At 38.2% G+C, this 10,460-nt stretch overlaps 2 protein-coding genes and 1 long non-coding RNA gene across 4 annotated transcripts; 1 reads left to right on the top strand and 2 right to left on the bottom strand.

Annotated features, from left to right (window-relative positions):
- Positions 1 to 107: 107 nt before the first annotated feature.
- Positions 108 to 8,623, bottom strand: LOC148875360 (DNA topoisomerase 2-like). 2 transcript variants are annotated; one of them, XM_088964501.1, is made up of 8 exons: positions 8,424 to 8,623; positions 2,826 to 3,014; positions 2,140 to 2,543; positions 1,901 to 2,046; positions 1,676 to 1,809; positions 1,238 to 1,595; positions 966 to 1,152; positions 108 to 848 (listed from the first exon to the last, which is right to left on the bottom strand). In XM_088964501.1, the coding sequence occupies exons 6-8, from the start codon at positions 1,460 to 1,462 to the stop codon at positions 748 to 750; spliced, it is 513 nt and encodes a 170-aa protein (XP_088820627.1). In that variant the 5' UTR covers positions 1,463 to 1,595; positions 1,676 to 1,809; positions 1,901 to 2,046; positions 2,140 to 2,543; positions 2,826 to 3,014; positions 8,424 to 8,623; the 3' UTR covers positions 108 to 747. The 2 variants fall into 2 exon arrangements, with proteins under 2 accessions (XP_088820627.1, XP_088820628.1); XM_088964502.1 differs by lacking the exon at positions 8,424 to 8,623 and having other exon boundaries at positions 2,140 to 2,279; positions 2,381 to 2,543; positions 2,826 to 2,957.
- On the bottom strand, positions 1,553 to 3,165 carry LOC148875362 (peroxidase 64-like). Its single transcript, XM_088964247.1, has 6 exons — positions 3,148 to 3,165; positions 2,826 to 3,014; positions 2,414 to 2,543; positions 2,140 to 2,279; positions 1,676 to 1,809; positions 1,553 to 1,595 (listed from the first exon to the last, which is right to left on the bottom strand). The coding sequence occupies exons 1-6, from the start codon at positions 3,163 to 3,165 to the stop codon at positions 1,553 to 1,555; spliced, it is 654 nt and encodes a 217-aa protein (XP_088820373.1).
- Positions 5,084 to 6,022, top strand: LOC148875361 (uncharacterized). Its single transcript, XR_016104981.1, has 2 exons — positions 5,084 to 5,218; positions 5,704 to 6,022. It is a non-coding gene; the product is annotated as an uncharacterized LOC148875361 (long non-coding RNA).
- Positions 8,624 to 10,460: the final 1,837 nt, after the last annotated feature.

The raw sequence follows: 10,460 nt of genomic DNA, 5'->3' as shown, positions 1-10,460 counted from the left end.
TTATAACCTTTCTTTTTCTAATTTCTTCAAATTCCCTGTTCTCTTCTCTGTATTCATTTAAATAGAAATAAAATACAGAACTAAATAAACATCAATTACAAATAAAATTTTAAAAAACATTCTCCATTCAAAATATTTGAATCACAAATACATATTAATTTCAATTTGATAAATTCTTGGTTTGTAAAACAATTTACAAGATAATTTCAATTACAAATAATGACAACTAATCAGACTTGAAATGATTTCATAGATTGGCAAGGTAATTGATAAATTTTCATGAAGGACAATTTCACCAAGGATCAAATTTCTGTAGTTTTGCAAGGTCAAACTCGGAGCCTGATCACTGGAAACACCAATTAGAGGTGCCTGATCACTAGCAACACCAGAATATCAAGTTTGGAAAGCTCATCAACTTCATGGTTGAGCTTATCTCTATCCGCACAGAGCTCCCGAACTTTCTCCAGTGTCAGGGTTCCAATTGCCATTGACAGAAGATACTCATAATCGCTGGCTCGTACACCTTTGCTGCTGACAACTTCTGAGTTTTCTTCATTTTCCTCTGCATCTTCAGTAGCACCAGCCATTGCCACCTCAACTGTCTTGGTTTTCTCTGGAAATGGAGTGAAACCTTTCTGCTGCAATTCGAGGAATAGATCGGCTCTCTTCCTGTTGCTGACAATAATCTTTCCTTTCACAACCCCGAGGATGAACCTGACCTTGTTATCCAGTTTCAATAAATCCAATTCAAGATTGTCCAATAGCACTTTCTGCAGGAATTTTTTTTTTCAACCAACTCACCTTTCTCTTCTCATAAAATTCTAGCCTCAAATAAAAGAACTCGAGAACTGCAGACAAAAAGAGAAAACGTGCATGTCAACATAAGAACGCATAATTGTAAATAAAAAAAAAAAGGAAGAAAAGAGAAATCTGGGCCACGTAAAATGTAATTGTAAGATTCTTACTCTGTTCTGGGTTGTCATATTTCTTAATCACGCCTTTCGGATCAAATAGGTGCATGTTGCTTGTGCTGATTGTAGTGGTGGGCTTAAACTTTTTCATCAGACCCTCTTGCTTGGCTACCAGCAAGTTCTCCTCAGACAGGATTACTTCAAAGTGTACTGTTGTGTCATCGTTGTGCTCCCTGTAATCCTGCAAGCAGTACACGATTTGCCTTGAGAGCTCTCTCAGAAGCCCCACCATCTTAGCTTGACTAGGAATTATATTTTAATTTTACCTTAATAAATGGCTCCTTGATTTTTTCACTCCCCGTCATTATTGACTCCAAGAACTCCTTGTAATCCTGAGTCCATCTACGGATAGGTAACTCTATAATTCTGAGTGTTGTCTCATTAATTTCCTCAATGATCCCACTAACAGTGTAGCTGGACCCAGCTTCCCTTGTTGCAGTTTTCTCAATCAATCCCCTAAAGCCTTTGTACCATGGACCCATGGCCTCCATAGGTTCACCATTCAACAAACGCCTTATATTTGCAACAATGTCCCTTGGGTTATAGTTAGGAATGTAGGAGCTCCACCCAGTTCCAATTCCTTAACTTCCATTAACTAGAACCATAGGTACAATTGGCATACACCTGAAAGGTAAAAGGGTATTAACATTTGCAAGACCTTTAATCTAAATTGCCTATCCTCCCTAATCTTTTAGAAAACTTACCAAGTGGGTTCAATGGACTGCCCATCTTCACTCAAGTAGTCAAGGAGGATATCATCATCCTTGGGAAAAAGGAATCTTGTGATGGGAGACAGGCGGGTATAGATGTACCTTGCACTTGCATGATCTTTGCCTCCCTGTAATTGGAAAGAGAAAACATTTCAGGTAACTAGAATGGACTTATGGAAGTATTAACTTAAAGGAAGGTTTACTTTTATTCATCCAAACCTGGTCCATGTGCCAAATTGACCATTTGGTTGGAAAAGGTTCATGTTGTTACTGCCTACATAATCTTGTATCATTCCAATAATGGTACTCATGAGACTCTGTTCACCATGATGGTAAGCTGAATGCTCAAGGACATAACCTGAGAACTGAGCAGTTGAATTGAATTAATTCCTGTTTTGTGCGGGACATAATATGTATTTTAATCAGCCAAAGTCCATGGTAGAACCAGCATTGTTTACCTTGTTGTGTAAGGGACAGACACTCCTTAGACTCGCCACGAAGGCCTGGTTCATCGAAGGATCTATATCACTATTGGGGCTGAAGTTGTGGATTCTGTTCTGGAAGGATGAACAATGAGCGAATCCAAGGGTGTGACGTCCTGCAATTATTGTCAAGTAGTTACTCTAGCCTGCAGGGAACCTGTTGGTCCAACTCCATTTAACCACTGATTGATCGGGACAATATATGTAACTAAATTACATGAAAGAGCGACCAGGTCTTCCATGGATAAACCTCTCTGCGAGAAGCTTTGCTGCAATTGAGATATGTTGAAGGTGGGAGCTGGCAATTGTCTGGTTTTGCTGGTTTTTGAAACTCTCCCATCTTTTCTTCCTTTGGGCACTTCCCAACTAGGACCTCCAGACTAAGAAATATTAAATAATAAATACCATGCATTAAAGATTAAACCATCGCTGCTACTCTATGAAATGAATATATATATATATATTGCTACTCTATGAAATGAATATGTGTGGAAAGCAGACTACACATTGCTTATATATATATAAGCAATGTGTAGTCTGCTTTCCACACAGAATCAGTTTCAAGTTTCATTCTTCAATCCAACCTCAATTAACCAACCCTCAAACGAAAGAAAGAAGGAAGAAATCAATTAAAGAGCGAGCAGTGTGGTGTTTGGACTTACTAGAGCAACTGCATCTCTTGCAGCTAGAGCCAAGATATCTGCACAGGAGACGACACCGGAGCACACTGACTCTATTGCTTTCTTTGCATTGTCAATGACATAAAATGCATGCAAGGAAATGTTAGGAGGGCCATCCTTTTCAGCTTGGTTGTTTCCTAAAGATTTCAACAGCACTGAGCCATCGCAACCCTTCAAAAAACAAAACAGGAATTCATTCAATTCAACTAGACGAAGTAGTGCTGGGCTGCTGGCTGATTAAAATACAACTTGTTTTAACTCTCTCTTGTTTTTGGCATCTTAAAGGCATGAAAATCAATGATACATTTTTATCTGCTTCCATTTTCCAGGATTTTGTCACCAAAGTTTCTATGGAAAATAGCTAATTATGTAGAGATTTTGGAATTGTTTAAAAACTCATGTGGACATAAAATATAATGTCTCTTGACAGGTCATACATATTTTTTTCTATGCTGGGCCTTGCTGCTGCATTCCGGCATGCATGTGAACTTGGTTCATCAAATTTATTAACAAAGATCTTCCTTTCTTGTAATATTTAAATGGGGACATCTCAAGTTTTTGTAGTTACAAGATATTGAGACAAGAAATATCAATTCCCATGATTTGGCCTTTGTGTCTAGTGCTAGGCCACCATTAAAGACTGAGTGGTCAGCTGGGCTTATATTAATGCAATGGTTGACCCAAAAACCTCAACAATCAATATCTCAAGCCCTAAACTCTGAAGTTTGTAATGAAGTGTTTAATGTACGGTGACCGAGCTGGAGCAAGAAATTGGGATCTGAAGAACCGAAATTGGCTTGGTATTTTTGACTGATATATTTAAGGCTAAGGTCATCCCTGAAATGGGGCCAAAGTTGTACTCGAGAAATCAGGATGCAAAAGTTAAATGCTTCATGCTGCTTTATATTATGATTTACTCTTCATTCCAGTCAACAAAGTTTGATAGATTGGCTTAATTTGCAGAAATTCACTAGTAAGTAGATTGGCTTGTTGATTGCACCTCAGATTTCTTTTATCCCTAGAACCTACATCAGGGCACATAGCTACAGAAGAGAAAGCTTCAAATTCCAGAAGTTAATTAAAAATAAACACAAACAGCATAGATGAAGAGAAAGGAATAAGATCAAATCAATAAAAAGCTTGGATTCTTCAATCCAACAGAGAAATATGGGAGTCCCTTATTTGTGGGGTGACCCTTATTTTTAGTGATATTAAAAGGGCAGCCCAGTGCATGAGGCCCACCAATGTGAGGTCTGGGGAGGGACAGATGTATGTAGCCTTAACCCTGCACATACAGAGGCTGTTTCCAAGATTTAAACCTTGGTCACTCAGATTGCAATGGAGCAACTCAACCGTTGCGCCAAGGCCCTCCCTCATTGTATTAGATACTGTTATTGATAATGCCAAGTAGTTTTTTGTATTCTCCTTATTTCTTTTAATTTAATGAGATGTCTTATATATATATATATATATATAAAAAGGGTCCTAATACTCAGGGTTAGGCCCCACAAAGCCTGACTAGCTTTCCCTCTATCTAGAGAGTTTGCAAAAAGAAATCACTAGTCTTTGTCTCTTTGAACCCAACTGAACAAGGTATTAATACTAAACACCATTATCCAAGGGTCAAGCTTCCTGAAGATAATGATAGATCTGCCAAGGGCCTGAACCTCCTACATCCACCTAATGACCTCTTGAGTGTCTCCTTGAATCTGCTGCATCCTATATAAAGGTCCAATGGCCGCCCCTGCAGTGGAGATAGCAATTCAACCTAAATGGAATTCCTGATGCATATGAGTCCTGATTCCTGAATGGTCAATTGATGCCTGATACTCCTTGGTTTCCAATTTTGCAACTGTCAAAGCAGTTATTATACACGTGTATGTACATGTACATATAGATACAAGGAACTAGTCTGTTTATTTGGTTGTTTAATTAAGTCTAAACAACACAGAAATCTTCTGTGCGACAAGATCTTTTGGGTCCCAAAAGAGAAGAAAACACAGTTGTGATTCTTAATGAGATGAAATAGGGTTAGATCTGCATCCAATCCATTCAAACAGATGCAATTTTTAAAATCCAAATCCCCATCTGTTTATGTAAACAGATGGCCAAATTGGAAACAATCAAATTGCGGACTTATGGACATAGCAGTATGTCCTAGTGATCTTTGCACTTTTGAATGGGATGCTATTCATCAATTTACTTTTGTTTAATTGTGCTTATGAGTCATATAATTTGATTATGTGTGTCATTGATGAGTTCTGTTGTTTTGACAAAACTTGCTTCCATTTCTTGGACCACTTCTGAGAACAACCAGTGAAGCACACCATAACTTCTCAGTGATCAAGAGCTTGCGACAAAGTGAGAACTTGTAGGTGAGTGTGAATGTTATGAGTCAATGTGCACTATCCATTGCACATTGTGTTTCTTCTATACCAAACATTAATTCAATTGTATGATTCTAACAGTTCTATTTCAAGTTCTTCTGGACATTACCAATCACAAATAAGGGTAGGAATTTTATACAAATAATGGTGGAGGTTTTGTAAATGACCATATAATGGTTGCTCAGACCAGCCGGCTATGTATACCAAGTGTACTGGCATGCCTTTGGTAGATAATCTTCTGCTTTACCTGACTGTTATGGAAGTTTAAAAAACTTGAAGATTAGACACTCTGTACAGGGCTGAGCCTAAACCTCATTGAAGTCTAAATCTTAAACAGACTAGTTATAGACTTATAGTTTGATTTTTCAATTTCTTACTTTGATGCCCTCAAAATTTCTATATCATTACTTGAAACCAACCAGAGAATTTGCTAAATTGAGGTATTTAGGAAATCTACTTGTTTTATGAAGCAGGTAAAAAATGAACTGTATAAACAAAGGAGAACAGTTGTGAAGATAAGCAGTGATGAAGAGGAAGGAATGCTTAGCACAACTAACTGATTGCTCTGATTGTATATTCCCAATGTACAGTCCCTTATTTGTAAAGAGATACTCCCCCGTTTAATCCAACTATGTAAATAGGTGGTGGTCTCTAGATCACACAAGACTTACTGTCATCCTTCTAAGGACACTCTTTTGTGGGGTGGATAATCATCTTACGGCTTCATTTATGTTGATTAAACCAATCTTATTCATGGAAGGCAACATGTTGACAGTATGAGTTCCATGATTGAACGTTGAAGGACAATCTTGTGAACTAATGAAATATTTGTTTGCAAAGAAAATTAGAGAACGAGAATGCTGAAAAGTAAAAGAAATCAAATGTAAAGCCAACTGAATAAGAACCAAACAACAATAAGACAAGAACAATAAAATTTGATGAAAGGCAATGTACCTCTCAGGGGAATTCAATATCTCATAGTAAAAGACAAGAAGTTCAAGGCCAGGCCAAGCCTAGATAATATTTAAAAAAAACGTTATTATCAAGCAACAAAGTCCTAGATAATATTTAAAACCAAATCTTCTTAAAGGATAAAATGGTATAAGTAGAACCGTTAAAAATAAAATAAAACAAGGAACAGTTTGAACATAATCAAAACAACAAAACAACCACCAAAAAATCCTAAATATTAAAATTGATTTTTAAGTTATTTGGAAACCTACCAAAAATAACTGCTTTCTTATAATGAGAAACTCAAGGTGGAGCCCTGTCCAACCTTTAGTACTTCTTCACGACCAATTCAGCCGATCTCAAGGTGAAACCTACCAAAAGAAACTGATGACAAAAGTTTTTGGAAACTGATGACAATCTCGAGTTATAAAGTACATCAAGTTATTCTTTCTTATAATGACTGCCGCTATAATTAAAAATAATTAAAACTAGTGACCCATTGAACAGGTCAGCTTGGTGAACTGTTCACTGTCCAGGTCCATGGGTCATTGACTCAACCAACAGCTTCTGTAATATGGTGATCTAGAGGTTGATTCAAACCAGGATTGTGGCTGGGTCATTCCAACAATCAAGATAATGACATATTGAAAACACACTCAGAACAAGAAGTAAAACCATAAGATACAATAACAGAAAAAACATGGTAGTTACTCAATGTCAATGTAACTCAGACTACCAGCTCCAACTTGAGCAAGGCTATCGGCTAATGAACTAGCCAATTTGGGATGTGCCAAATGATATGTCACTGTAGCTGCTAAAGACCTAACCACTAGAAATGTGATATCGCAATTACCATGGGCCATCCCCATCATCCATTAATCACAACTTCTGAATTTCCAAGTTCCAAGAACACACTTATAACACAGTAAAATTATATAATATTCTACAACTAAAAATTTGTTTTTGATAATTTATTCTACTACTAAAATTAAAAGATAGAAAAGAAAGGATTTGGCAAAATGGACCACTAATAAGGAGCTCAACAGAATCAAACTTTACAAGGTCCTTTGGACTACATGAATGGTTCCAAGGATGAGAAGGCTAGAAGGGGGTCGACTTCTGATATGGGATTTTGCTCCTTAACAACTGCAACCGAATTTGGTGATTTGAAAATTGAAATTCTAAAACACAAACTGGCTGTGTAGCTTGAATGGACTGTTGATTTGCTGCATGCTAGAGAGGATTTTTATTTTCCTTTCTTTTGTCTTATTTTCTTTCATTCCCATCAAAATATGATCCAAAGGCTGAAACAGTGAGAATCTTGTAGAAGTAATCCATTCCTTAAATAACTAAAAGTGTGTAATTTCAAATTTGTTAATGTTAATGGTGAATATGTTCACATATAATGACATCAGAGAAACTGAAACAGTGTTACCATATGCTGGGACAAAGAAGCCATATTAATGACTGGGCCCCCATTACCTACAATATTTCCTACATTTCAACCCTCCGAGCCCACCGTCGGTTGGGTAATATTTAGAATATCAGTTGGGCCAATAATCAGCATTCAAATAACAAACATATGACCCTTTAATTCTGCTGAATTTGATTGGGTGTGGACTGTGGAGAACCAGAAAACCCTCTTTGATGGTTCATTTTGATTATAACTCATTGGCTAGAAGAGTTTGATTTGGGTGTGCTGAATTTGATTCGAACCACATATGACCCTACGACTGCGGGAGCCCCTCTGCCAATTATAACTCATTGGCTAGAAGAGTTTAAAGAATATCGGAAATTGTATGTGTGTGGTAGAGTATTTCCACTGATTTATTGTTTTTTATAACTCAGGCTATTTCCTTGAGAGATATAGAGGATATTTCTAGTTTAATTCTTAAAAATAAAAAGTATCCAATCTAAAGCTACTTTACTTCACCCACAACCATTTCAGTGTTCTTTTCTATTAGAAAACTAAATCTATTGTTCGAATCTAAGCTCATTAAATTCATGCATTGACTATGCAAAACCACAAATATAATTGTGAAAAAAAAATTAAAATGATATTATAAAGAGAAAGGCCAAGTAGAAATAGTGTCAAACTCTTAGAAATGGTCCCAAGCAATTTTACCAATTTATAACCTAGGTTTTCTATTTATTGATGAGGTTTCAGCAAAATCTAAACATTTAAAAACATTTAGGAACTATATTAGGATCAAATGCCAATGTGCGAGATCGAGAGATTTACCTGTCGATCTTCCTTTACAGATCTTCAGCTTTTTGCTCTTTCTTAAATCAAAGAGAGAGAGAGAGAGAGAGAGAGAGACACGAGCGAGAGAGATGACTGAGAGAGAGCAAGAGCGCGCGCGCGAGAGAGAGAGAGAGAGAGTGACAGAGAGAGAGAATCGGCTATGAGAGGAGAGGGCGGGCAGAAGACGAATCGTGAAGAGGGAGAGGCGTGGAGAGTGTGAGCCATATGGGGGCAAACCATTGATCTTTAACGACAGTTTTAAACGACTGTCGCTAAAGATCAATATTTCTAAACATAACCGGTTCGAAAACTGCCGCTAGAAACATAATTTTTTGTAGTGCGTATATTTTATCAAACACATTGCGACTAAGTATGTACATCAAGCATACGAACTACGAAGACAAACACGCGAAAGAGGATAATAACAGGCTCGAGGCCGAGGACTTGCACCAGACGACTTCCTTCATCTGGGCAGCCATGAATGTAGTGTTTCCCTACACTCAACGCCTTCTGCTAATTTTGCTAAGGCTCCATTTGGAAGCAATAGCAATACAAATTTGTAGAGTGCATAAATACACTCATTCTACTTCATGAATGCAATATGGATTAGGGGCGGCAATTTTCCCCATCCCCGATGGGTACCTGGGCTCCCCAACCCGACGGGGTCGGGGATGGGGGGTACCTTGGCGGGGTCAGGGTCGGGGATGGGGCTACCCCTGAATTCCTGGCCAAGTTTAGGAACGGGGACGGAAAATGCAATCCCCGCCCCGACCCATCCCCGATATAATAATTATTATTCTTTTTTTTAAAGATTAAAACTTAAAAAATAGTAAAATACTAAAACCCTCAACAGTAAAAGACAAAACACTTCGACAAAGAGAAGAGAGAACTTTGTCTCTGAACTCTAGGTCCCTAACTTCATGCCTTCATCTTCGCCGTTGGTTGTCAATTCATCGATCGTCATTGTTGTCGCCACTCGTCCATTGGACATCGGACATCGGACAAAGATACTCGAGTGACAAAGAAGAGCTACTCAAAGAAGAGTCGTTGTCACCACTCGCCGACCATCGTCGTCATCGCCCATCGAACTCTCTCTCATCACCGACCTCAACTCTCATAATGGTCTTCTCTCTCTCTCTCTCTCTCTCTCTCTCACACACACACACACAGTCTCAATCTCTCTGTCTCGGACTCTCAGTCTTTCACATATGATCTAGGATGTATGCATACATATCTCGTCGGGGATGGAGGTGGGACTCCTTTCTCAGTCGGGGATTGGGAACGGAAATGGGGGGTGATTTGGGGGTTGGGGTCGAGATGGGGAATGTAGTCCCCACCCTGAACCCGCCCCGTTGCCATTCCTACGGGATTCGCCTATTTTGTACTCTTGTCATTTGTTTCATTTGAGGCAAATATCTAGGGGTGGATTCGAGTCGAGCCGAATAGTACCAAGCTCGAGCTCGGCTCGGCTCATTTTATATTTTATAAAAATATATTATTATATATTTTATAAATATTTTATTATAAAAATATTTAGAAAAAATATTTTATAAAAATAAAAAGCCCACGGGCTTAACCTCGGGCCAAAAAGCCTGGCCCGACCTATAATTAAACCTAAAATCCCTAGTCGAATACCCCTCTTTTTTTCACCTCTTTCCCTTATTTTTCCAGTCGAACCCTTCTTCTCCACATCATTTTTTCCTTCTTTATATTCTTTTTTTAATGTAAATAAATTTTGAATTTATATTCTTTTTTTAATATAAATAAATTCTAATTTATATTGATTATTGAATAGGGAAAATTTCTATTTTTTTATTAGATCGGGCTTCGGGCTCGGGCCTAACATATTTCCATTATTGAAGAGTAAAAGCCAGCCCGGGCCCGTCTTGACCCGGCCCATGAACAGGTCTACCTGTAAGTGCTGCATGGTGGCGAGCTGCGTAGTGGCGAGCTACTTGTAAGTGTTGCATGGTGACGAGCTACCTGTAAGTGCCGAGTTGTTTGGGTGGCAAGTTGTCTGTAAGTGCCGAGCTG

This window comes from Nelumbo lutea, chromosome 1 (genome assembly GCF_056320005.1).
Source record: "Nelumbo lutea isolate HS-2025 chromosome 1, American lotus-T2T, whole genome shotgun sequence".
NCBI lineage: Eukaryota > Viridiplantae > Streptophyta > Magnoliopsida > Proteales > Nelumbonaceae > Nelumbo > Nelumbo lutea.
Note: the sequence above shows the minus strand (reverse complement) of the source record. Positions and strands in the feature narration are given on the sequence as shown.

Excerpts from the sequence above, each read along its gene's own strand:
- LOC148875362 (XM_088964247.1), bottom strand. Across the intron at positions 2,544-2,825 it reads CAAGAGATGCAGTTGCTCTA|TCTGGAGGTCCTAGTTGGGA; the intron begins GTAAGTCCAAAC and ends AATATTTCTTAG. Across the intron at positions 1,596-1,675 it reads CAGTCCATTGAACCCACTTG|GTGTATGCCAATTGTACCTA; the intron begins GTAAGTTTTCTA and ends TTTACCTTTCAG.
- LOC148875360 (XM_088964501.1), bottom strand. The coding sequence starts at position 1,462 with ATGGAGGCCATGGGTCCATGGTACAAAGGCTTTAGGGGATTGATTGAG. Across the intron at positions 1,153-1,237 it reads TCAAGGAGCCATTTATTAAG|GATTACAGGGAGCACAACGA; the intron begins GTAAAATTAAAA and ends TACTGCTTGCAG. Across the intron at positions 849-965 it reads ATATGACAACCCAGAACAGA|TTCTCGAGTTCTTTTATTTG; the intron begins GTAAGAATCTTA and ends TTTTGTCTGCAG.